Source organism: Equus caballus, chromosome 10 (assembly GCF_041296265.1).
Source record: "Equus caballus isolate H_3958 breed thoroughbred chromosome 10, TB-T2T, whole genome shotgun sequence".
Classification (NCBI taxonomy): domain Eukaryota; kingdom Metazoa; phylum Chordata; class Mammalia; order Perissodactyla; family Equidae; genus Equus; species Equus caballus.
This window is the reverse complement of record NC_091693.1, coordinates 15,286,614-15,314,030: the sequence shown is the minus strand read 5'-3', so window position 1 is coordinate 15,314,030 and position 27,417 is coordinate 15,286,614. Positions and strand designations below refer to the sequence as shown.

Here is a 27,417-nt window from a genome sequence, read left to right as displayed (position 1 = left end):
GTACGATTTAAGTTAGCACCAAAAAGCACAGATTACTTAGGTATAAGTCTAATAAAATACGTGCAGGACTTATATGCTGAAAATTACAAATAACTGATGAAAGAAATAAAAGGAGTCCTAATAAGCAGATATACCATTGTCAATGGTTGAGAATAGTCAACACTGGTTAGCTGTCAATTCTCCTCAAACTCGTCCACATATATTCAATGCAATCCCAACAAAAGTCTGAGCAAGTGTTTATTTTTAAAAACCACAAAGTTGATTTGAAAAATTATGGAAAAGCAAACAAATTAGAATAGCCAAAATAATTTTGAAAAAGAAGAATGGAGTCAGAAGACTCATACTATCTGATTTCAAGACATTATATAAAGCTACACGCTGGAAAGATGATAAAACACACAGACCAATGGAAACAAACAGAGGCCATAAAAAGACCCACACAGATATTTGCAAAGGGCTTTTCACAAAGGGGCAACAGAAATTCAACGTTGAACAGAGTTAATTGGATATTCATATGCAAAAAAAATGGACCTTAACCTCACACTTTATAAAGATTAACTCACATGGATCATAGACCTAAATATAAAACCTGAAACCATAAAATTTTTACATTAAAAAAGAGGAGGAAAATCTTTGTGACCTTGGTTTAGGCAGAGTTCTTATATCTGAAACCAAAAACACAATCCATGGAAGACCCAAAGTGAACTTCATCAAAAATCAAAAAAGCCCCATCTGTGAAAAACATTGTTAATAAAAACACAAACCACACACAGGGATAAAATATTTGCAAAACACATGACTGACAAAGGACATGTATCCAGAACACATAAAGAACTCTAAAAACTCAAGAACAAGGAAATACTTTACCCAAAAACAATAGGTACATGGATAGCAAACATTTATAAAGACGCTCAACACAGTCATTATGGAAATGTAAATTAAAGCCAAAATGAGACACCACTATAAACCTATTGAAATGCTAAAAACAAAACAAAACCCTGATATGCATTGATGGTGGGAATGCAAAATGGTATATCCATTTTAGAGAAGTTTTTGTTTTTCATGAAGCATAGTCTTACCATACAAGCCAGCAATCCCAGTCCTAAATATTTACTAAGAAAACATATGTTGACGTACAAACCTGTATGTGAATGTTCATAGCTGCTTTCTTCATAATTGCTAAAAACTGGAAACCCAAATATCCCTCAAATCATAAATGGATAAATGAATCCATTTATGGCATCCATCCAACAGAATGCCACTCAGCAATAAAAGGAATGACTGCTGATACATACATCAAGATGGATGAAGTCTCAGAAGCATTAAGTGCAAGAAGTCAGACTCCAAAGATTACATACTCTATGATTCCATATACATGACATTCTGGAAAAGGTAAATATACAGAGAGGAAACAGGTCGGTGGTGGCCAAGGCAGGGGGGAGGAGGTGCGATGGGTTGGCTACAAAAGGGTAGAGGACTTTCAGGGCAAGGGTGCTGGAACCATTAAGTTTCTTGATTGTGGTGGTGGTAATAACGACAGCATTTGCCAAAACACAGAATGGTACCAAAGAGTAGATTTTACTGTATATAAATTATTCCCAAATAACTTTTTTTTTGAGGAAGATTAGCCCTGAGCTAACATCTGCTGCCAATCCTCCTCATTTTGCTGAGGAAGACTGGCCCTGAGCTAACATTCATGCCCATCTTCCTCTACTTTATACATGGGATGCCTACCACAGCATGGCTTGCCAAGCGGTGCCATGTCCACGCCTGGGATCCAAACCGGCGAACCGCAGGTCACCGAAGCAGAATGTGCAAACTTAATCACTGCACCACCGGGCCAGCCCCTATTCCCTAATCATTTAAAAAGAAAGGTTAGCTTGTTGGCTTTTCACAGATGCCTTTTATCTCACTGAAGAATTTTTATCATGAATGGATGTTGAATCGTGTCCTATGTTTTCTTTGCATCTATTGAGATGATGATATATTTGATCAAAAGAATCCAGACACAAGAGTATACACTGAACCCGTATGAAACTCCAGAAGAGACCTAACTATCTGTGGTGTAGAAATCATGGTACTTATTGCCACTAGAGGTGGACTGACTAGAAACAGGCACACGGAAACATTCTGCTTTAATAGAAATATTGTACACATTGATCTTGGCAATGACTACACAGGTGTGTGCATTTGTCAAAATTCATGAAGCTGTAAACTTGAGATTTATGCATGTTACTGCATGCGAATTATACCTCAATTTTTAGCATAGAAAACTCCTGGTCACAACTTGCTGAATTATTTCTGGACCCAGTAACGCGCTACAAATTTGAGTTTGATAATCACTAGTTCACAGAAACTGCATGGTTGGGAAAATGAGCCCATGTGGTCTAACAGAAATGCCTTGCAAGGCTGGTAGAATTCCTCTTCTAAGTACAATTTTATACAATTTTCAGAGATGAACTGAATAAAAATTCCTACGATGACTGTTCTCCCTTGTATTCATTTGACAATTACTGAAGACCTACACTGTGTTAGGCACTGAAAAGGCAGAGTAGATTTGACAGTCAAGAAAGTCCCCATGCTCTTGGAGCTGAGACGCTGGTGGAATCAATTTGGGCATTCCCATCTTAGTACTTTTGGTTAACTCCAGATCAGATGCATCCTTCTTCTGTGTAACATCTGCTAAATGTCAAGGCTCTCAATGAACTCCTCATCTCCACTCTCATGAGGCTTCTCTGCTGTGTGGTCAACCAACCACCATGACATGTCAAGCTCTGGGTGACTCTTATGGAACAAATATTTTGTCTGCTATGATAGCTCTGATAATTGGACTATTTCAGCACCCATTGAGGTATGAAAACACACAATTTTATAGAGCTTCTTTCCTGTATGAATTCTCTGATGAGGCTAAGTCCTTGTCACCCTCATCATCAACATGGACTCTCTGATGAATTATAAGACTTGAGCTCCAACTGAAGCCCTTCCCACACTCCTCACATTTGTAGGGTTTTTCTCCAGTGTGGACTCTCTGATGGGCTTGCAGGTATGAGCTCCAACTGAAGACCTTCCCACACTCTTCACATTTATATGGCTTCTCTCCAGTGTGGACCCTCTGGTGGGCTTGAAGGTATGATCTCTGCCTGAAGCGCTTACCACACACATCACATCGGTATGGCTTCTCTCCTGTGTGGACTCCACGATGCGCCAGAAAATTTGAGGCCCGACAGAAGCCCTTCCCACATTCCTCACACTGGTACGGCTTCTCTCCAGTATGGCACCTCTGATGGGCCTGAAGCTGTGAACCCACGCTGAAGCCTTTCCCACACTCTGCACACTGATATGGTTTCTCTCCAGTGTGGACTCTCTGATGCACCTGAAGACTTGAGAACTGGCTGAAGGCCTTCCCACACTTCTCACATTTATAGGGTTTCTCTCCTGTGTGGATCCTACAATGAACGTTAAGATCTGAACTCCGACTGAAGCCCTTCCCACAGGTACCGCATTTATATGGTTTTTCTCCAGTGTGGCCTCTTTGATGGGCCAGGAGATTGGAGGCCTGACTGAAGCCCTTCCCACACTCCTCACATTTATAGGGTTTCTCTCCCGTGTGGACTCGAAAATGGATGTTAAAATCTGAGCTACGACTGAAGCCCTTCCCACATGCATCACACTGATATGGTTTCTCACCAGTGTGGCCTCTCTGATGGTCCAGAAGATTTGAGGCTCGACAGAAGCCCTTCCCACACTCCTCACATTTGTACGGTTTCTCTCCAGTGTGGCTTATCTGATGGGCTTGAAGGTGGGAACCCACACTGAAGCCTTTCCCACACTCCTCACATTTATAAGGTTTCTCTCCTGTGTGGATTCTACAGTGAATGTTAAGATGTGAGCTGTAACTGAAACCCTTGCCACATGCATCGCACTTGTAGGGTTTCTCTCCGGTGTGGATCCGCTGATGAGCCTGAAGTCGTGAACGCCAACTGAAGCCCTTCCCACACTCTTCACACTGATAAGGTTTCTTTCCTGTGTGGACTCTCTGATGGACTTGAAGATACGAGCGCTGACTGAAGGCCAGCCCACACTCCCCACATTTATAGGGTTTCTCTAATGAGTGGACTATCACAGGAGCCTGACAATGAGAGTTTTTCCGGACATTCCTCCCACACTCCTCAAATTCGTGTGGATCCTCTCCAGTGGGGACTCTCTGATGACGACGAAGAAATGACTTCTGACTGAAACCCTTCCATGACGTATCACATGTGGACGATCTCTCTCTACTGTGGACTCTCTGATGGGCTTGAAGACTCGAAAACCGACGGAAGGCGTTTTCACATTTGTCACATTTATAGGGTTTCTCTCCTGCATGGGCTGTTGGGTTAATTTGAAGAGGAGAGCCCCGAATGAAACCTTTCTCGCACTCCTCTTGTTTGTAGGGTTTTTCTCCAGTTTGGACTCTGCAGTGAACTTGAAGATGTGAACTCCGATTGAAGCCTTTACCAAATTTCTCATATTTAGAGGGTGCACCATGTTGTTTTTCCAAGTGAGACCCAGTTCCTTGAATATTTACTATGGAGTCTCGACATCTGGTTAACTCTTTCATAACCTGGTGCCAGATCTGTGAGTGGAAAAGCTCTTCATGGGGCAGGCTCCTCGATCCAACTTCTTGAAGGGTCTCCATGTCATTCAGATTCTTGTCTCCTAAAAGAATAAGAGAATTTGGAGATAGGGCACGTGAATGCTTTGTTCAGAAATGTCAAGGTTATAAACTTAGGTGCAGAGGCTTTATTTAACCAGGAAGAGGTTCCATTATTCTTTATCATCATGTATCATGTTCTCTGGTTGACTTGCCTCCAGAAACCAAGAAGCAGACCACCGGGCTCTCATTTACTACACATTACCGAGATCCATTCAGAACCACACTAAACTTCATAAGTGAGCTGCCAGTTAGAAATTTGGTGGCTGCAGAGCAAGAAAAATACTTCCTAGGGAACCTTTACAAAGACGAAGCTGTACTTTACCAAAAGCCCTTCTTCTTTGGCTGCAGCAGGCGTCTCACAAATAGTTCTACATCCTTCTGCCCGCTGCACGCACATCTCACCAAAATGCTCAAAACGTCTAGTAAAACCCTTACAGAGAGATTATCAGAAGACATCCCCAGGCAATGCTGCAAATCTTCACTTTGAATTATTTCCCTGGAGGTTTACTCCAATTTCAGGAGCCCTTGTGGCATTAGACTGGTTGGAAAGACACATGTTTGGGAGAAAACACCTTATCACCTAAATTCCTAAAGCTCACAGTGTGAGCAGAGTGGTCCTTCACACCCTGCTGGAAAATATCCTTCAGGAGGACAACTGGGGGAAGAGGTTTAGGGTAAGAACACACATTACTCTAAAACCCCACAGCAAGTAAAGTTCCTATAACCTCCAGGGGGAAACAAGTAAAAAATCAGAAGCTCACCTTTTATAACAGAGCGAGAACTTGTGAGGAGGAAATGAATAGGGCATAGCATTGATTCTCAAAGTCAACGCTGGACAGGAAGAATTATGTTCTCCTTGGAACTCTGTCCCACCAATTAGCCACAGAACTTGTGACTTAGTTCTTTTCAGGGCTCTCTTCAACTAACACCTTATCAGTGAGGCCTTTTATCACCCAATATCACACAGCAAATTCTCCCTATCCACTCTACAGCTCTGGCCATCTCCACTCACCTTACCCTGTGTTGTTTTCACCTAGCACATACTACCGTCTGACATACTGTATATGTCCTTCATCTTTTTTATGTCTCTTCCCACATGAAAGCAGTATCTACAAGGACAGGCATTTTATATTGTTCACTGCTTTATCACCACTCCCAGAATGCCTGCCACATCAGTGTTCAATAAATATATGTTGACTGGCGGCCGGCCCCGTGGCCGAGTGGTTAAGTTTGCAGGCTCTGCTTCAGTAGTCTGGGGTTCGCTGGTTCAGATCCTGGGCGCAGACCTACACACTATCAAGCCACGCTGTGGTGGCATCCCACCTGGAGGAACTAGAATGACTTGCAACAAGGATATACAACTATGTCCTGGGGCTTCAGGGAGAGAAAAAAAAAAAAGAGGAAGATTGGCAACAGATGTTGGCTCAGTGCCAATCTTCCTCACCACCCTCCCCCACTCCCCAAAAAAAAGCAAATAAATATATGTTGAATGGATATATGAATCCTAGTTTCACTTCTTTGTGAGAGTTTGAGCCATGTCACACAAGTAAGAGAGCTTTTTCAAGTAAGTTACCCCTAATAGGAAAAGGAGTGGAAACAGCAACTTTGCTAGGAAGTTGAAAGGCTACACCAGACACAGGGCTAAACTAAGCAGATGCTGCTGATGCGAAAATCACGCTGATCATAAAATGATGGCAAAAATCATTGGGGGGGGGGCAAAGATAAGGCCTAAAAGTGGCCATAGGGTCTAGGCATCAACTGCTTCTTCAATTTTTGTACTTCCTTTCTGTGTGTGTCAACTTTTGCTTTTTCAAGTAGGACTCAATATTTAAAACCTCAGGAATAACACTGTCTGGGAGAACAGACTCAAATTGCTAGATTTTCCTATATGGACCACACCACTGTCTTTCAAGCCGAAGACCGGGATTCAGTGAGTTTGAAATAAATTTAGTAGCTTGTGACAAGCATTAACAGGAACAAAAAATTTTACAGGTGCTTTTAAGCAGTAAAGGTATATGTGTATAACATGACTATTAGAATCTTCATTCTAAAAAGTAGCTCTTTACCAAAACACTATGATTCACTATTAAAGGCTGCAGGAAAGCCATGGGGAAAATGATAATCAATTTGGTTGCAAGTGCAAAGCTAAGCTGTCATTAGATGTGGTTTAATGGACAAATATCTACATACATTCACAAGCATCTGATAAATTAAAATTGGACACTCGTTGGGGGGAAAACACTGTTCTAGACTATGCCTCCATCAAACTCTTTTTTTTCAAGGTATACTTTTGTGGTGAGGAAGACTGGCCCTGAGCTAACATCTCTTGCCAATCTTCCTCTTTCTTTTTTTCTCCCCAAAGCCCCAGTCCATACGTGTATATCCTAGTTGTAAGTCATTCTAGTTCCTCTATGTGGGAGGCCACCACAGCACAGCTTGATAAGTGGGGTATAGGTCTGTACCCAGGATCCGAACCTGCGAACCCTGGGCCACTGAAGAAGAACATGCGAACTTAACCACTCAGCCATGGGGCCAGCCCTAACATCACACATTTTTGATTACCACCCTTTAAGTATGTCCACGACTGATGGAAAAAAGTCCACAGAACCATTATTAACTCATTCATTCATTCAACAAATGTTTATAGCACGCCTGCCCTCTGCCAAGTCTTTTCTATACACTGAGGATACAGCAATAAAGAGAACAGAATTTCTCCTCTGTTGAGATTATATTCCAAGGGGAATATAGTGAGATAAACAAAAATATACGTTAATCTGGTAAGTGGGGGTCACTGCTTAGACACCAAGTAAGACAAGGAAGGGAAAGAAAGTGGAGGAAGAAGGAGGTATTAGGAACAGAGTGGTCATGGGAGGCCCTCTTACGGTGCTACGTTTGAGAAGAGGCCTACATTAAGTAAGGGAGGGCCAAGAGGATGACAGAGCAAAGAGCACTGACAGAAAGAACCGGCACACGGTGATGAGCGGGAGCACGCTTGGCATAGCAAAGAGGCAAAATTGGGTGGAACAGACTGACGGGGGGGAGAGTGGAAGGTCGTGTCCACAGACGGATGGGGGACAAAGGAGCAGCAGCCATGTGGACATTAGAAGCTACTTTAAGTACTTGCATTTTACTCTGAATGAGAAAAGAAGCGACTAGAGGTTTTGAGCAGAGGAGCGACAAGACCTGACAAACACTCCAAAGAACCACTTCGAGTGGAGAAGGGACTGGAAAAGAGCAAAGGCGAAGGCGGGGAGGAGCCAGGGGCTGCTGCGGCATCCGCAGACGAGGCCCCGACGTGGACCAGAGTCACCACTGCGGAGGGGACAGGAGGCTGGACAGACTTGGAGTCACACGGCTCTCACCTGAGGAGCTCTGGCTCTGGGCTGCTGTCTTTACCAGCCAAAGCTTTTCTTCTCTCTCTAACCGGGGTATTCCATCTGGTGTGACGGACTGATGCCCTGTGAAAAGCCGGGGACCAACATCTAAAATGAATACATTAGAGGCAAAATGACTAACGACTGTAGCTCTCTGCATCATCCTCAGGACATCAAAATGGGTGTTTTCCAAACTGTTAATTATGAGCCATCAGAGGAAACACATTGTATGCAAAACTCCAGGATATGCAGGCATAAGCATAAATTACTGGAAAAAAACGTTTATTTTCATCCCATCCTCTCCATCACTTCTCACACTATCCTTTGGCAACAGGCCATAGTCTTGCTGCAATGTGCCATTACTGCCAAGGCCTCTGATATTTTCTACCCTATTTTATTTACTTATTTATTTATTTTTTAAAGATTGGCACCTGAGCTGACACTAGTTGTTAATCTCTCTTTTCTTCTCCCCAAAGCCCCCAGTACGTAGTCGTATATTCTAGTTGTAGGTCCTTCGGGTTCTGCTACGTGGGACGCCGCCTCAGCATGGCTTGATGAGCAGTGTCACGTCCACACCCAGGATCCGAACCTGCAAAATCCTGGGCCACCAAAGTGGAGCAGGTGAACTCAGCCACTCGGCCATGGGGCTGGCCCCTCTACACTATCTTATTTCATTAAAAAATGCTGGCACGGAGCTGGCCTGGTGGCACACTGGTTAAGTTCATGTGCTCCACTTTGGTTGCCTGAGGTTTGCAGGTTCGGATCTCGGGCGTGGACCTAGCACCGCTCATTAAGCCATTCTTTGGCGGTGTCCCACATAAAATAGAGGAAGATTGGCACCGATGTTAGCTCAGTGACAATCTTCCTCAAGCTAAAAGGGGAACATCTGCAACAAATGTTAGCTCAGGGCCAATCTTCCTCGCCAAAAAAAAAAAGTGCTGGCACAATTCCCTAAATGTAGGTCATGACCCACTAATTGGAGACAACAACAATTTGAGAAAGGCCAAAAACATATAGCAGCCATGCAGTCAATCAACAGCTCATTTACAAAACACACTTCAGGTTGGGAGGCAAAGACCAGAAAAATGCCATCTGTGTTCCATGCTGATTAGAAAACTGGAAACCAGGTCAAGAGCTCCAAAGCCCCGCGCACCCAAGGACACACACACCCCGCAGGGGGCCGACGTCCAGTCACACGGCGCCTGTCCTCACCCACTGAGAGCAGGTTCCTGAAGTTCTCCAGCATCACGTCCCGGTACAGCTGCCTCTGGGTGGCGTCCAGCAGCCCCAGCTCCTCCTCCGTGAAGACCACAGCCACGTCCTCGAAGGTCACCGGCTCCTGCAACACCAAGCATACATAACCTCAATCTTCCAACAAAGGTCCCCTGGAAGAAGGGAAGCACTGAGAAACGGGGACAGGAGGTGTACCAAGTGGCTCCAGATTCTAAGAGACTGGAGCCAATTTTACTACAACACAGTTAAACATCCCAAATAATGTATATTATGTTTTAGATTTCTTTCATAATAAATGCTGAAAAAAACGACTTTTTTACACAGATATTAGCTCCCTAACTGTTTTCTTAGGATAAGTCGTAAGATGTGAAGATTGCAATGTCAAAGAATGCGCAACTGCAAAATTATTAGGTACAGAGGCGGATCTTCTCAAGTTTTTCACCAGGTTAGCCCTCCCCCAGAAGGATATAAGCATTCTCGATTCTCCATACCACACACAACACTGAATATAACCAATGCTTTTAAATCTCAGGTCATCTGATCAGTAAAAAAACAACTTATTTTGATCATTTCTACTTATTTGATAATAAGCTCATCATATTTGCATATATTTACTGGCCATCTTTATTTCTTCTTCAGTACCTTCTCCGTTAATGTTCTTTGCTCATACTCTAACCAGGGTTTTATATAAGGACTGGAAAATTTCTATTAGAGATTTTTAGCTTTTGTTTTTTAGCATATACATGATAAATATTTTCACCCATATTTTGCTTTTGCTCTCGTATAGCTTCATGTACAGCATGGTTTCTCATCCTTGGCACTACTGACACTTTGGGCGAGATCCTTATCTCGCGGGGGCTGTCCTGTGCACTGCAGGATGCTGAGCAGCAGCCCTGGCTTCCACACGCTAGATACCAGTAGCATCCCTCAAGGTGTGACACCAAAGAAGTTTCCAGACGTTACCTGGGGCCAAAATCGCTCATGACTAAGGATCAGTGGTGTAGAGTATTGTCTCAACTTCCCATATGAAGACTGTGTTCATCACTGGAGCCCTGCACCTCCCGGGGCCCTAAATGAGCAACCGAGTCCACAGAGAGGAAGGGGCCACTGAAGACTCACCGGGCAGAGGCGGTATCATCTGTGGTGTCTACTACCGAGCAGGACAACTAGGCACCACAGACGATGGACGAGGTCCCCGACAGGAGAACTCTGTTCCCTTCCCTCGCTCTCTTTATCTAAGCCAACATCCTAGGAGTCTTTTTGGATCAGCTGAATCTTTCGTTTCCTGCATGAACTTAGACAGTTTTCTGAAATTCTAGAATCTCTTACTCTGTAATTAAAACGCAGAGAAGACTAAAGACTGCCTCATAAGGTTGGTCTGAGACTAAAAGCAGTAAGAAAAGAAAAGTATCTGGCAAGTCCTCTTGTACTGCTGGACTTTCTAAATTAAGTACATGATTACTCTGATAAAATAAATTAACACGAGTGACAAATATAAATCAGTAAATAAAACATGGACATGATACGACGCACATACGGGTAAGAAACAGTCTAGCTTTCTAATGTGAAAATATCTAATAATATTTCATCCGTGTGAAGCAGCCGCTAGACCCAGGCACCATGCCATATCTGAATATTCTACATATGAAACACCCAGGGGGCCGCAGAGCAAATGGACTTTGTCAATTTCAAGTTCCGAAAACGTTAACAACAAAGAATGGTGAACTCTTCCCAATTCCCTTTTGAGGAAAATGGTTACTTTAGGAAAACTGTTATTACAATGTTCTTTCAGACAGTAAAAATTCTGCACTACCCAAATATCCAGAAATGGGGAAAAGTTTGAGACACATACACAAGCGTGATGTTGCCATTAAAAATATAGGGGATATACATTCTCAGCAACGTGGATGGACCTCGAGGGTATTATGTTAAGCGAAATAAGCCAGTCAGAGAAAGACGAACTCTATATGACTCCACTCACAGGTGGAAGTTAACATATTGACAAGGAGATCTGATGGGTTACCAGGGAAAAGGGGGGGTGGGGGGCGGGCACAAAGGGGGAAGAGGTGTACCCACAACATGACTAACAATAATGTACAACTGAAATCTCACAAGGTTGTAATCTATCATAACATTAATAAAAAAAATAAATAAAAAAATATAGGGGATATAATATTAATTAGAAAAGACACAATTTGAGAATTTTAACTAAGCAATGATTACAAACATACAGTTACGAATGCATATGAGGAAAAGAACGTAGGAAAATGAAAAGTTGTTTTGCAAGGAAAATAGTGGTAAAGTGGGAGTTGTTTTTTTCACCGCTATTGACTTTTTCTAATTTGTGGAATTATAAAAGGTGATAAAATAACAAAAATGAAACTACACTAAAATGAAAAGTAGAGATCATCTGGCGCCTAAGAGGTTTCTGAATGCCTACTGTTCTCTTTAATCCAAGAAACAGGACGTCTAATCATTGAAAATGAGAGGACAATTTAAAATGCAGAAAGGCAAGCCCCACTCACCTTGAACTTGGTCATTTTGTCCTCCTCCTTCTGGGGAAGGGCTGAGCCTAGGGAAGGCACAACAGGGGATGAAGAAAAGAGCCGTCAGAGTCTGGCCAAGGGTGTCGCTAACCTATATGGCTGCTTTACGTGAAACAGCATCCGTGCCCCTTCCTCGGGGTGGCCTGACGAGCACGGCAGGGGCTGGATTCCAGAGAGCACTGGCCCCTCCAGCCGAAAGGCCCTGCGCAACCACACACAGTGGCCTGAAACAAGTTCACGTAGCGCTTGGTATGATTCTGATTCTAGGGAGGGTAGAAATTGAGAGCAAAGGAGCCGGTTTGAGAGAGTAATCTCTGGGGCCAAATGCCTAGGCCCACGGCACTGCTACTCACTGGCTGTGAAATACTGGACAAATGATTAATATCTCTGTGCCTCGATTCTCTCATGTGTAAAATGGAGGGATTAACAATGCCCATCTCACAGGCCTGTTGTGAGGATTAAAGGAATAGGCAGAAAGACCAAAGAACACTTTCAGAGTGTGTTATGTCTCAGCAGCAGTAGAAAAGCAGGTAATATTCAGCACCATAAAACACGTCCTCATAAATGGTTTCTATCAATGGAAACTTCAGACGCTGTTGCTCTGTCATATGAAAATCACCCTTAACCTCTGAAATATCTCTTATTCTCTCTTGGTTTGTCATTCTTAATTTGATGCCTTTACATTTAAGATTACAAGGATGACTGGTTTTTTTCTGTGTAAAATATACATAACAGAATTTATGTATTTTAACCCTTTTTAGGTGTTCAGTTCATTCAGTGCATTCATATTGTTGGCCAACCATCACCGCTACCCCTCTCCAGAACTTTTTCACCATCCCAAACTGAAACCCTGTCCCCATTAAACACGACCTCTCCAGTGCCCCTCCCCTCAGCTCCTCATAACTATTATTCCTTCCCTCTCTATGAATTTGACTATATGGATGACTGTTTCTTAAAAGATATAAAATCTTTCCAAATTTACTTGTTCACAGTAGGGCCTCAAAAAGACACTATCATGGAGACGAAGAGAAATTAATAAAAACCTGTGACTCTGCAAGATTTATTTAACCATAAGCTAGGTAATCGGTATGTCATTTAAATTAACAAGTATAGTCATCATAGTAACGATAAAAACAACAAAAATGGCAATGTTTAACATTAAATAAGCACTTAGAACATTCTAGGGACCTTGTGAAGCACTTGGCATTCATTAACTCCTACGTACCTTTAAAGATGCTACTGCTGCACCAGTCGTGTGACCCTGGTCCGGTCTACACCTCTGTGCCTATCCTCAGCTATAACAAGGAGTCAAAAACAGAATGCTAGTCAGAGGATGATTGTGGGGAAGGAATGTGCTAATTTATGCGATGCCCTTGGCACGTACCTGGCATTTTAGGAACTTCTCAATAACTCATGATGACGACAATGCTGTTCCCATTTAACAGATGAGCAAGCTGAGGCTTGGTGAGGTCAAGAGGCAGGAACCTGAAGGCAGCCCTCCCGTCAGAGGCAGTATTCTAGATCTTGTCTCTCTACTGCTTCTAAAGACAAAAACAAGCAGATGGGAGTCAGGTCTCATGGACAGAGAAATGAGAGCTTAGGAGCTGGGATTAAAGACACAGAGAAACCGGGAGAAGACGCCAAAGGATCTGCTTGAGGGAGAAGAGAACAGAATTATGAGGGTGCACGCTCTGAAATCAGACCACCGGTATTCAAATGCTGGCGTCTCCAACTTGGTGGTACTTTGTGCCTCAATGTCCAATCTATAAATTGGGGATAATAAGAACAACAACAATAATAATAACCTCATAAAAGCTCACTGGAAGGTGAGTCAGTCTAGGTGACTAAAAACATCCAGAACAGTGCTGGGCCGCTTAAGCATTCAATACAAGTTACGCATCCGGCCGCCGTACCTGAGATAGTCAAGGAGCCCCTTCCTTGGGGTGGCCTGATAAGCAGAGCACGGGCTGGATTCCAGAAACCACTGACCCCTCCAGCTAAGAGCCCCTGCGCAGTGAAGGACCCGCCCCCACCACACACAGTGGCCTACTACAAGTTATCCCCTGTGGCTCTCAGGGTATGATTCTGATCGTGGGGAGGATGAAATCGAGAGTAAAACACCCAAGTTAAGAGATTATAATGAGCTGGTTAATTATTGTTTGACTGATTTACTAGTTCATTATTATTAGTCATCTGACTTCAGACAGAAGAACCCTGGGATGGAAAAGGGCAATGCAGAAGGTCCCAATCTTAGAAGAAATGCCCCTGGAATTTGTCATTCGCTTTGTTCTGACTCCGTATTTGCCCAGCAACGTCCGCTCAGTAAGAGAGCTTTGCAGGGAGATCCTTCCATCACCTCCGGGGAACCGGACGATTAGTAAGTCAGCTGTCCGTCTTGTGATTGATACCCCTACACCTTTATATGCCAAGCACCTAAAGCAGTGCCTGTACGCCAGTAACTACTCTGCAGACTCCCGGCAGCCAGTGTCAGTGGCCGGAGGAACGAGGCCACCCTCCGGCAGAAGCACGCGGGCAGCCGAGACGCGCGGGTCTAAGGTCTCTCTGGGTTGTAAAATTCTGAGGCGGACCCCAGTTGGGAGGATTTGGGAGGAGAGCAAGGGTTTTATTTCCAAGTTTTCCCTCTAGGTCTTTCACAATATTTGCTGTCCTTGGGCAAAATCAAGGTCATCTTCGGAAGGAAAAGAGCCTCTGGATTTTTCAAAGTACCCTCTTCGGAAGATGCTCTCTGCTCTTCAAAGTCTGTGCCTACATGGACTCCTGTCACCAAAGCCACAGAATGTGTCCATCGAAATGTTGAGAGTGACGACTATTTCACTGCTGGCACAGTTAGTACCAGACAGGCTCATTTATTAATTCTTCATTAAATACATGAGTTTCTTCACTCAGTGAACACTTAGGGGAATCTTACTAAGAGAGATACAACTGCCCCATCTCCAGTTGCTCACAGCCTAGTGATTAGGAAATTGACAATCAGGCCACACATTACTAAGTAGCAGAGAGGGGACGGGCTTTTCTCGAAGCACAAGGTACGGGCTCCGAGGCCCACGCTTGGTTGGAGCGGCTCCTACATCAACACGGCTTGATCCCAGCCCTGGAGGGCGGCCGAGTTCTATCAGCCAAAGAGAGGCAATCACTGGAAAGCCGCAGGAGAGCGAGAGTTCTCACCTGAGTGAAGACAAATGAGCGGCAGAAAAAGAGGGGCAGGACGGCAGGATTCAAACCATGATGATGGGCAAGGCCCAGTTCTACCTGTAAGTCAGCGGGAGGGCAGCCAAGGACTGCAGGAAGGGAGAGGAAGGAGGGAAAGAGATTACTCTCCCAGCAGACGGGAGACTTGAGGGGGAAGAGGCTGGGGCCAGAGAGCCTGTTAGGAGGGCCACACCAAGCAGCATTCCCCTCTTTATTCAAATGTCACCTCCTCAGACAGCTCCTCCCCGGCCACCCTATAGAAAATTCCACTCTCCTAATCACATTCCAACACTTCCTATCCTCCATCCGTGCTTAATTCTTTCCTCTTTAGCACACATCCCTCTGGAACATCCTGCTAGGTATTTTGCTTATTTATACGCATCACATCTGGCCCACAGGGAGTCCTGTTTCCTGCCGTGTTCCCGACCCCTGGGATGCTGTGGCAAGCTCTTGGGAGGAACTCAACCAAGATCTGCAGAATGGCCGCTGTAATGAAGGCTGACGGACACACCACGTGGATCAGGGCCTCGTATTCACCACCTTGATCATTCAGTCGACAGAGAAGTATTGACAGCCTACTCTGTGCCAGCAAAGGATCCTCAACGTGAGAGAGACAACAGCGAGCAAAGCAGGCAAAGACCTGGATCTCACGGAGCTGATGCTACGATGAGTACAAGGGCAGTACCAAGCCAGTAACGTAATGAGGGATGCTTCTGAGAACAAGAAGGCAGGGTAAAGGAGGAGAAGAGACGGAAGGAAGGCTGTTACAGACTAAGTTTTTGTCCCGGAAGGATTCTCTTACCTTTGAGCAAGACCTGCACCAGGGGAGAGGGAGCCATGCACATCTCTGATACCTGAATGATGTGTAACTTAGCCAGCGAGGAACAGAAAATATTTTTTGTTAAAAAGCCACGACTCCGTTCTCTCTCCAAGTGCCTCTCAAATTTTAATGTTCCATGAATCGACTGGGGACTCTGTGAAGATGCAGGTGCCTATATTTCACCCCCCAAAAATTCTAAATCAGAAGACCAAGGATGCAGACGGAGAATCTACATTTCTAACAACATTCCAGGTAATGTTGATGCTGTTGGTCACCTGGTCCCTGGGTCACCATTTGAGGAGCATCAGTCAAAAACAGCCCTCTGGATATTTTCAGACGGACTAAGGACTCCAGGTGTTCACCTCTAACTTTTCCACTTACTCCAACAGGTTAACCTCTGCCTAAGGGCAAAAAAAATTAAAGAAAGTAAACACGAATTGCAAGCTTCTCTTTCTCTCTGATCCTAACAAATGGGATGAGAACCAAGGTTTGTTAAGATCAGAGGGAGTACCAAGATCAACTCTCAGTACCTAATTTTACCCACAAGGCAGCCTCAGCCATAAAATACTCCCAATAATAATTACAGCAGCTGATATTGATGGCAGCTCACTTACTAGCTACCAAGGCATGAAAGCTTTGCATGTACCATCTCAAGTCATCTTCCTAACAACTCCAAAGATGGAGACGATGACTATCCCCATTTTACAGGCAAGAAAATTGAGGCACAGAGAAGTTAAGTAACCTGGTTCATGATTAACCAGAGGCCAACAGAAGAGGCAAGATTTTGACCCAGAGCCTTACCTACAAGCACAGTGGTTCTCAACTCTGGCAGCACAGGGAAACTTAAAAAAAATGCTCTTCCTCAATCCACAACTAATTAATCAGAATCTGTGGATGTGGGTTGCTGACATCTGCGTTTTTACACTCCTCCGACCGCCATGATTTCACTGTCCAGTCGGCACACTGCACTAGGCAATGAACCCAGGCCATCTGACCCCTGGGCCCATAACTTGACCAGCATGCAGTGGTTCTCAAACTGTGTGCATCTGTATGGGAAGGCCTGAAATTCCACATGCTGCCTTGACATCTTCCAGCCTCACCAGGCCTCAAAGGCCTAGACATGAGTTCATGAGATCCTCTGCTCTCTCCAGATACAGCCCTGCCCCTGGGGGAAGGACTCCCCACCGAGCTAGTTCCCTATGTATTAACCACATTTTCAGATTCCGTATCGGCTATTAGACACGTTATTCCTAATTTCTCCATAGGTCTGTTGAATCACGGGGCCAGACGATTGAGCAAAGTTAATTACAACTTCCCTGCAAGCCCGCTTTTGAGGGCACATGAGAGTCATAATATAACTCCCCCTCTACTGACCCCGACCTGCCTGTTCTCAGGAGTCAATACGGGATGCCTCCATCCAGCTACTTCCTGCCACTGTGGTCATAAAGACATAGTCCCCATTCCTCTCTCTCTGCTTCCTGACCCCTGCATGTGACAGGCTTCGTGTGACCGGCTTCGTGTGACCCTGCGCGGCATGCTGTGCCTCTCATTTCTGGGTAACCGTTAAGTATTAAAAGTCTTCTTTCTCAAAGGCATTAGCCTCTCTATGTTGTCACTCGGTCACCTTTATAAATTAAGATCCGCCACAACTCACCCTATCAGCTGGTCCAGCCGCACCCAACTCGGTCCTTAACCCAAGAGGGTCCAGCTCCCTCCAGCCTGCGAAATTATTCATGCAAACCAATCACGTCCTCCTGCGGGAACCAAGGGTCACCCTACCCTCTTGTCACTCCACAGCCCACCTACCATGGCCCCTGCTGGTTCTTCTATTCCTGAATGCATCCCCAGATGGCCCTCCACGGCGTACAGTGTTCTCCTCCCACAGGCTGTGAGTACGTGTGAGACTAAGAGATTACTGCCACTCTCGTCTGTCCAGTGTTGGGTGTCATGTGTTCAGCCATCTCATACTATTTAGGACAGGGGCTCCTCCTTCCTAAATAGGGTGAATAAGACGTGATCAGAACAGAACCAGAATCGCCCAGAGAGCTGACAAAGAACACAGAAGCCCAGGGTCTGGCCCGGTGGCAAAGTGGTTAAGTTCATGTGCTCTGCTTCAGCGGCCAGGGGTTCTTGGAATCGGATCCCAGGTGTGGACTTACATACCATTCATCAAGCCACACTGTGGCGGTGTCCCACATACAAAATAGAGGAAGAGTGGCATAGATGTTAGCTCAGGGACAGTTTTCCTCAAGCAAAAAGAGGAAGACTGGCAACAGACGTTGCCTCAGAGCCAATCTTCCTCACCAAACAAACAAACAAAAAAACAAACCCCAAACAAACAAACAAAAAAACACATACAGAAGCCCAGACTCACTGATATAATAAAATGCCTGGAACTTTTCACCAAGTTCCCTAGGCAATTCTGATATGACCAAAGTTTGAGAACCACTACGTTATTCCATTCTGCCTCTCAAGGAGTTAACTGAACTACCCAAGGACACCCGGGAAGCCAGGGGCAGGGCTGGTCAGACCTCTTTTTTTTTTTTTTTAGATTTTTTTTATTTTCTTCCTTTTTCTCCCCAAAGCCCCCCAGGACATAGTTGTATATTCTTCGTTGTGGGTCCTTCTAGTTGTGGCATGTGGGATGCTGCCTCAGCGTGGTTTGATGAGCAGTGCCATGTCCGCGCCCAGGATTCGAACCAATGAAACACTGGGCCGCCTGCAGCGGAGCGCGCGAACTTAACCACTCGGCCACGGGGGCAGCCCCTGGTCAGGCCTCTTGATACCAACTCCATGCGTCTCTCCATCATGAGAGGCTGTTGGAGGTCTAAGAGGGAAGAACGACTTGTAAACGCCTGGAAGCAAATTCTTAGAGTAAAAAGGGAGGCTTCTGTTTAGACCAGGGCTGTCCCACAGGAGGACATATGGGCAATTTACATGTTTCTAGTAGCCACATTAAACAATGTAAAAAGAAGCAAGTGAGTTTAATTGTAACAACATTTCATTTAACCCAATGTATCCAAATTATTATCACTCCTACTTCAATCAATGTAAATATTACTGCGATATTTTACATTCTTTTTTTCATACTAAGTCTTTGAAATCTGTTGTGTCGCTCACACTTACAGCACATCTCAATTAGCACTGGCCACATTTCAAGCACTTAGGAGTCACACGTGGCTAATGGCTACCATATTGGATAGTGCATAGAGACCATCTAATTATCCCCCAGGGACTCTCTAGGTTCAAAAGACAGCAAATTAGTGTTAGCTGTAAGTTTAAACAATGGTTATTACAGAAACTATTCTTTTCATTTCTTTTTTGAGGAAGATTAGCCCTGAGCTAACATCCACCACCAATCCTCCTCTTTTTGCCGAGGAAGACTGGCCCTGTGCTAACATCCGTGCCCATCTTCCTCTACTTTATACGTGGGACGCGTGCCACAGCATGGCTTGCTAAGCGGTGCGTAGGTCCACACGGGTGATCTGAACTGGCGAACCCCAGACCAACGAAGCAGCACATGCAAACTTAACCACTGTGCCACAGGGCTAGCCCCAGAAACTATTCATTTTGGTTCAAGTGTATAATAGAAGCGAAGTATCAAAAGCTGAAGGGGGCGGGGAACACCTTAAAATATCCTTTTGTTCTTTCAACAACTTGGTGCATTTCCCATGTTGCATACTCACCTGTAACAGATAAAGGACAACTCTGGTCTGCATCACAGAGAAGACTGACTATGTGTCAGGCACAGTTTCAAGCACTTTACGTATCATATCTCTTTTGATCTTCACAAAAACTTCAGGAGGTAGGTATTGACATTATTATCCCTACTTGACAGGCAAGAAAATTGAGGCACAGAGAAGTCAAGTAACTTGCCCAAGGTTATCCAGCCAGGGTGCTAGAGCTACGTTTCAAATCTAACTGCTGAGGTTTGATCCCGGCTCTGCCCCTGGCTGACGGTGCCACCAGGTCATTTATTCAATTGTCTGCGCCTGTTTCTTCACTTTAAAAATGAGAATAATAGCATTGTTATGAAAAAATAAATGAGTTAGCAGACAGAAAGCATCGGAAATTCTGAGTCATGAGAGGTGCCCAACAAATGTCAGCTATTCTCACATCCCCATTATGATCCCCAACCAAGAAACAAAAAATTGAGCACTAACGCTGAATTGTTTCTAAGGGGATTTGTTTTAGATCATGACAATATGAGGCATAATGATACCTCAACTTTGGAATTCTCTGAAAAAGCTGCTGGATTCTACAGCCCACTGAAAGCAAGCGAGATAAAAGACAAGGAAGACGGACACGGACAGTATTTCTATTTTGTTCTCTACTCCCAGGCTGTCACACCCTTTTGAACAGCTACACGAATCACACTTACTCACTGAGTAACTTCCCTCGGCCGACCTCGTGCTGAGCGCTCCGAGGAGAAGACGACAAGGTCCATGAAGCAGCGGGCCCCAAAGCCTAAGAGGAGAGAGAGAAGAACCCAGGGTTCCATGCCAGTGGCAAGGGTGACTCCAAAGGAGCCAAAAAAAGTCAGCATCCTCCTTCTCTAACTGCAGCTCTTTCTAACCTTCTCACGCAAGCTACATTCTCCTGGTCGCCAAGAGTGAAACCAGAGTTGCTGTTAATCTCTCTGTTATGGGCTGAATTATGACCCCCCCCCCCCAAACCCATATGTTCAGGCCCTAACTCCCCAGCACCTCAGAATGTGACCGTATTGGGAGATGGGGCCTTTAAAGAGGTGATTAAGTTAAAACGAGGTTGTTAGTGTGGACCCTACATCGATCTAACTGGTGTGCCGGTAAGAGGAAATGTGGACACAGAGAGGGACGGCGGGGGCACGTACACACACAGCGGAAAGACCACGTGAGAGCATAGGAAGGAAGCCGTCTAGAAGCCAAGGAGGGAGACTTCGAAGAAACCAAACCTGCCAACACCTTGATCTCGGACTTCTGGCTCCAGAACTGTGAGAAAACATATTCCCATTGTTGAAGACCCTCGGTCTGTGGTTTTTGTTACAATGGCCCTAGGGAACTAACACAATCTCGCCTCTCCTGGTCCTCATGGATAAACCACGGATGACAGCTAATTTTTAAGTCTGCTGGGTCAACATCAGAGTTTGCTTTAAAAAACTCAGGGGGAAGAATGTGTCTGCAGTGAGAGAAAAAAAGCAACACGATTAGCAAAGATTGTAGTGGAGTGATTGTTACGTAGGAATTCATGACACTATACTTTGGATGTGTTTGGAAATTTCCAAAGTAAAGAGTTAGGGAGTAACTACGAATAGTCTGATAACAATTTCATAAAACATAGATAAAGATTTAGCAATTGCTAAACAAAAAGGCATTAAAATGTTAATAATTATCTATATCCTATCCTAGTATTATGGTTAATTCATGTTTTTATTTTATGTATTTCTATATTTTCTGAACTCTCTACAATGAACTTGCATTTCTTCTATAATCAGAATATGAACTATAAATATTGTTTGAAATAAAATTAAGTGAGAATGTTTTCAAAAAAAAAATTTTTTTTAGGAGGATTAGCCCTGAGCTAACACCTGCCACCAATCCTCTTTTTGCTGAGGAAGACTGGTCCCAAGCTAACATCCGTGCCCATCTTCCTCTATTTTATGTGGGACGCCTGCCACAGCACGGCTTGCCAAGTGCTGTGTAGGTCCGCACCCGGGATCCAAACCAGCGAACCCCAGGCCACCAAAGCGGAGCGTGCGAACTTAACTGCTGCACCACCGGGCGGCCCCTCAAAATTTTATAAAGAAGTCCAAACTCACGAACCCTGCTTTCAAAATCTTCTACAATAATATTCCAGCCTACCTCCATAACTTGATCCCAAATGATCCTCCGCAGCCAGGTTCCTATGGCTGAATATTGTTTTCCTATTTTGTCTCCTAACTCCAATTTGGGGATGTTTAAACTGTGACACCAAAGACCTAAGGAACACAAGCCCTAGACTCGAGTCCGCCTGCTCTTCCTAGCACGGTGACTGCAGGATAAGTACTTTACGCTCCCTGGCTCCCTGTCTCCATGTTGTCGCCTGTAAAATAGAGGTGATAACAGTATTCACTTCACAGGGCCTTGTGAAGGTGAACGCGCTAATTTTTATAAAGCCCTTAAACTGATACTCAGCACTCAAGGTTTAACTATTATGACTATTACTCCTGCCCTGTACACGTTCTACGTATCTTCCCAATTACTGAACAATAACTGGACACCTTTGTAGCAGAAACATTTGCTAGTGTTTCTTCCACCACTCGGAGCAGACACGGAAGACGAATGCAGAGTCCTGGGCGGCGGGGCTCCCCCCTCCTCTCTGCAGCCCTCTTTCCGAAGACAGGGCAGGGGGAGGAGAAGAGGCTGCAGAGACCACGATCGTGTCCGTGGTCCTGGAAAAACCACAGAGGCTATCTGTGAGTGACGCACTCTCTTTCAAGAGAGGTCAGAGGTAGCCCAGCACAGCCTTCTTTCCCGCAGGGATGGGAAGGAAGAGCCAGTGGCACTGCGAGGAGCTTCCAGAGAAACGGAAGCTTTTCTGATTACTATAATAGTATCAATATTAACAGCTAACATCTTTGCCACACGCCTGAGCTGTTCTAAACATTTCACTTGTCCTATACCATTATTTCCCCAACCAATGTATAAGGTAGGTACTCCTAACAGACCCTTTTACAGAAAGGGAAACTGAGGCACAGCACGATTAAGCTCTCACTCAACGTTCTACCGCTAGGAAGTGACAGAGCAAGTGGAAAGTGTCGGGGAAGGCGGGCCAGGCAGCGGAGAAGCCGGGAGACCCTCCGACGCTGCCCGATCCCCGTCCGCCTCCAACCCCGGGACTCGCGAACCGCCCCCAACGCGGAGGCTCCGGGGAGGGGAAGGCAAGCGGCTGCCCCCGCCCCTCAACCCCGCCCGCTGCCGCTGGCCGCCGCTTTCCTTCCCCGAGACCGAGCGCCGGGCCCGACCGATGCCACGACCAGGGCAGAAAAGTTAAAAAAGGCGGCGGGGTGCCCGGGCTCACTCACCTCCCCGGGAGAAACGAAGGCCGCGAGCTCAACCTCCTGCAGCGGAAGCGCCTCCGACTTCGCGGGGCTCCGGGACTACACTTCCCAGCATGCCCGAGAGGAACAAGCCCCGCGGCCCCGCCCCCTTGGGCGGAAGTGCCTGTCCCATCCCGCGGCCTGAATAGAATTTCCCAGAATCCACCAGAGAAGCGGGCTTGTATTCTTCCCGAAATGCGTCGAAACGTACGGAGCGCTCGGTTATCGTCTCCTGTTTCCTTAGCTGAACATCTAATGCGTTCGCGCTTTCCCGGAGCGGAAGTGCCCCAATCACGAGAAGCGTCTGGACTACACGTTCCAGAATTCTCTGTAGGGTTGAGTTTCCCGCCAGCCTGCAATTTTCATTTTGAAATGAAAGAAACCATGGGTTGCTTGTAAAAGTGGGCTTGCGTTTTCTTTGTTTCATTGTTCCCTTTTACACGTGACGGAAGTTGGAAATAGGAAAAAAATTGGAAAATAATTGTAAAGGAGTGGCGTATGTGAGCCAGAAGTAGAGATCGTAAAAAGACGGGCTGCGCCAGGCAAGCCTTCTTTATTACTTGGGCCTGGATTCACGTGTGTCCAAGAACCATGAAACAAAAGCAGCAAAATTCTCCGCTTTGCCTTCACCCTAGTTTTCTTGCATTGACAAAGAATTGGAGAAAATAGTGTAGTATGGAACAGGATCCACCCCATATACTATCTTGAAAACTTTTCTTCTTCGAGTTCAAATCAAGGAACGACATCATTTACTCTTGCTCTTATCAGGAATCTGTGAAAGTGTCTTAAAATTCAGCAAAGCAGTTAAAACTAAGAAATCCTTGATTATTCAGTAAGGAGAAGAGAGTGAAGTGAGGGCTCAAGTCATGAAGCTGACAAAAAAATACAGAAAGCGAAGCTATCCACTTTTATCCTAGACAGAAACGAAATGTGTTTCTAGTTTCATTATGAAAATTTTTTTAAACGGGAGCAGAAGTAGACTACAAAGGAGGAGCTATAAATATTTGAACAACTGCCGGGAGCCGTGGCTACATCATTTGATCGGCTGTTTGACAGGGTCCATCCGATTAACGCCGAGGGGTGCAGGGTCGCCCCTTGGTGAAGAATAACCGGCCGGCCCCTCACATAGTTCTGAAACCTGTGCTGCTTCTAATTGCCCTTCATTCCTTTTACTTTCTTAACCGCCAGTTTTCACTCCTTTGGGTGGCTGCTTGGGAGGCACTACCTCCCGGGAGAATTAAATATAGTAAAAGAATGTGACCACGTGCAGGTAACTTTCAAGATAATTTTCTGAGAGCTAATTTCGTTTGATGCAGTTAATTAATGGAGGAGCACACAGTCCCTTTTGAGACCATCAGAAAGGAATCCTGCCCAGATAAGATGTCGAATTAGGTTCGTAGCCTCCATCTGGTTAATATTTCCTTCTTCCTCCAGTTCTTTGTCTAAATATATATATGCATCGTCCTTCCAAGTTTGCTGGTTAATTGGATGATCAAGAAGTATCTATATATTATTCTTGACTTGCTTTCTGTTAAAATGTTATAGAAGTTTTCTCCAAAAAGCAATAAATAATAAATAATTGCTGAGGTTATTTTTCTAAGAGAAGCTAGTCGTTAACTTCTGTACTTCAAAAAGATAATACGTGCAAAAACTGTTACGCATCTGTTCTGTGCCTCTTTATCTCACGAGAACACCTGTAAGAACTGTCTTTTCACTCTCTTTGAAAAATATATAAGCGATCCTGAAAACTCAGTAAAGCGGACTTGATTGCACTAACTCAAGTCTCACATCCCCTCCTTTCACTTCGCTGACTCCGTCTCTCCCTCAGGAACCTGGACTCCGCTGGGGCTGGACTCTGGCAGACAATGTCCAATTGAGGCCATCTCAAATCCAGGATAAGTAGTCTCTCTGTGTAGGGAAACAAAGAGAGATGACCACAAATATTTTTCTTAAGTCAGTGGCTTAAATGATAGGAACCATTGATCATGTGATTTCCTGCCCCATATTGCCCCGCCCCCCCCCAAACAAAAACAAGTCAAAAGGTCTACATCTGAAAATTACTTCTAATACTGAAATAGACCCTCAAATTGTCCCTGAAATTGTATTATGGTGATCCTCTGTTGCTAATTCCCTCAGGAATCTGGCAGAAGAAAATTAAAATCTTAGTGGACAAAGTTAATATCATCTCAAGCATCAATTTACTTCTATACTTTTTGAATAACAGTAGAAATATTGGACAAATTTGGCTTTAGAAAAAAAGCAATACTTGAGCTATTAAGGGACACAAAAATGACTTACAAAAATTTGCTTCTTGAGGAATGTAACACAAATCTAATTTGTGTGCACCTAATAAATATCCTCAAATATTTAAAGCAAGGACAGATAGAAGTACAAAGAAAAATACGTAATCACAAAATGCGAAATTTTAACATTCGTCAGAACAAAGCAGACCAAAAATATCAGTAAGTATTTGGAAGACTTGACACACCTATCAGAAACTAAAACTAATGAACATATACAGAATGCTGTACCCAGCAACTGTTGAATATACATCTTTTCAAGAACACATAGAATGTTTACAAAAATTGAACATATCCTGGACCAAAAAAGCAATACCAACACCTTTCAAGGAACTAAAACAATTCACAGTCCATTCTCAGGGTATAATATAATTAAGCTTGAAATCAGTAATAAAAAGATAATGATTACTCCATTATGTTTAACTGTGAAGGAATTTACTTTTAAAAATCCATTAAAAAAAGATTCCAATATAAACTAAATGTATTTTAAACTGAGCGATAATAAATATGCTATATACCAAAACTTTTGGGATGCAGCTAAAGCCAAACTTTAAGGGCTAAAAATCATACATGAATAATCTAATTTGAGGTTAGACAAAGAATAGGAAATAAAATCAAAGAAAAGTATTTTTAAAACTACAAATGAGTGAAATAAACATAAAGAAAGGATTGAAATGTTGTTCTTTGAAAAAATAAATAGAACAAAAAGAATTTTGAAAAAGAAAGAATAAAAAATAAAAATAATGCAATTGTGAAAGCCCAGTTGAGGCTGACCAAGAAAGTAGAGCATCATCTCAAATTACAAATGAAAGGATGAAAAATTGGCCATCACTACAAATGTTTCAGACATTAAACATATCATACATCAGCAAATTATACCATTGAAATTGAAGATTTCTGTGAAATGGACAAATTTGTAGAGAATTTGACACAAGAATAGAAAACTTGAGTAGATCTAGAACTACTTAAACGTTGAATTTGTAGATAAAAACCCTCATAAAAAGTGATCTGTAAGTCCATGTAACATCACAGTGAATTCTAGCATATAGTTAACAATTCTATCAGAGAATAGAAAAATAGGAAACACTAATTTATTTGATGAGGCTAATAAAAACTCAATACCAAAATCTGACTAAAAAAAACCCCTTACAATAAAAGAAAATACCAGGCCTTTCTCATCATTAATGTATGTGCATAATTCTGGAATAAAATTTTAACAAATCAAATCCAGCAAAATATAAAAAGGGTAATACATTATGACCAAGTTGAGTTTAATCCAAGAAAGCAATCAATTTAATACACTCTGTTACCAAAATATATCTACAGAGATGCAGAAAGTTTCTTTCATAAAACAACATATGTTCCTGATAAAAATACAAAAATAGTAATAGAAGGGATCTAAAAAACACATAATATCATTCTTATTGGTGCAATGTTGAAAGCTTTTCCTCTGAGATTAGAAATGATTAAGAAAGCACACTCGCACACCTTCTCTTCAGCCATGTACTGACCCTCATATCCATCACTTGTTCATTCTAATAATTTGTTAATAGACTTTTTGAATTTCCCTGTTGCTGGTAAATTTCCAGCAAAAGGGACACTGCACAGTTGCGAGGACTTTTCCTTTTTTTTTTTCCTTCAAAGCCTGGCACCTGAGCTAACAACTGTTGCCAATCTTTTTTTTTTCCTTCTGCTTTTTTCTCCCCAAATGCCCCCCGGTACATAGTTGTATATTCTTCGTTGTGGGTCCTTCTAGTTGTGGCATGTGGGACGCTGCCTCAGCGTGGTCTGATGAGCAGTGACATGTCCGCGCCCAGGATTCGAACCAACGAAACACTGGGCCGCCTTCAACGGAGCGCGCGAACTTAACCACTCGGCCACGGGGCCAGCCCCTCCTCATACCCCTTTTTTAAGAATAGGGAACCCCTTCCTCTTCTTAACGTTGTAAGAGGCTTATGCTTATCTTTCTAAGAAATTCTCAAACTATTTTCCGAAGGGGCTGTCATTTTAGATTTCCACCAAAATGTATGAGAGTTCCAGTGGCTTCACATCCTCGCTGACACTTGGTATTGTCAGTCTTTTTAATTTTAGTCATTCTAGTAGGTGTGTAGTGGTAACTTATTGTGATTTTAGTTTGTATGTTGCTGATGACGAAAGATGTTGATCATCTTTTCATGTGCT

General features: G+C 43.9%; 1 protein-coding gene across 4 annotated transcripts; it reads right to left on the bottom strand.

The window, feature by feature from the left end:
• Positions 1 to 224: 224 nt before the first annotated feature.
• On the bottom strand, positions 225 to 23,000 carry ZNF45 (zinc finger protein 45). Of its 4 annotated transcripts, none has more exons than XM_070224600.1 (11): positions 22,922 to 23,000; positions 22,118 to 22,288; positions 20,823 to 21,036; positions 20,265 to 20,346; positions 17,686 to 17,872; positions 13,234 to 13,390; positions 13,075 to 13,144; positions 11,829 to 11,875; positions 9,283 to 9,409; positions 8,059 to 8,154; positions 225 to 4,698 (listed from the first exon to the last, which is right to left on the bottom strand). In XM_070224600.1, exons 8-11 carry the CDS (start codon positions 11,841 to 11,843, stop codon positions 2,870 to 2,872), a joined length of 2,067 nt encoding a protein of 688 aa, XP_070080701.1. In that variant the 5' UTR covers positions 11,844 to 11,875; positions 13,075 to 13,144; positions 13,234 to 13,390; positions 17,686 to 17,872; positions 20,265 to 20,346; positions 20,823 to 21,036; positions 22,118 to 22,288; positions 22,922 to 23,000; the 3' UTR covers positions 225 to 2,869. The 4 variants fall into 4 exon arrangements, with proteins under 4 accessions (XP_070080701.1, XP_070080700.1, XP_023505621.1 ...); XM_070224599.1 differs by having other exon boundaries at positions 8,059 to 8,178; positions 20,261 to 20,346; positions 20,732 to 20,849; XM_023649853.2 differs by lacking the exons at positions 17,686 to 17,872; positions 20,823 to 21,036; positions 22,118 to 22,288 and having other exon boundaries at positions 8,059 to 8,178; positions 22,922 to 22,992.
• Positions 23,001 to 27,417: the final 4,417 nt, after the last annotated feature.

What these genes read in the sequence shown, in the direction of transcription:
- ZNF45 (XM_070224599.1), bottom strand. An exon ending in CAGGAACCTGCTCTCAGTGG is followed by an intron (nt 8,179 to 9,282) that starts GTGAGGACAGGC and finishes TATTCATTTTAG; the next exon opens with ATGTTGGTCCCCGGCTTTTC. An exon ending in CCAGAGCCAGAGCTCCTCAG is followed by an intron (nt 4,699 to 8,058) that starts GTGAGAGCCGTG and finishes TTATTCTTTTAG; the next exon opens with GAGACAAGAATCTGAATGAC.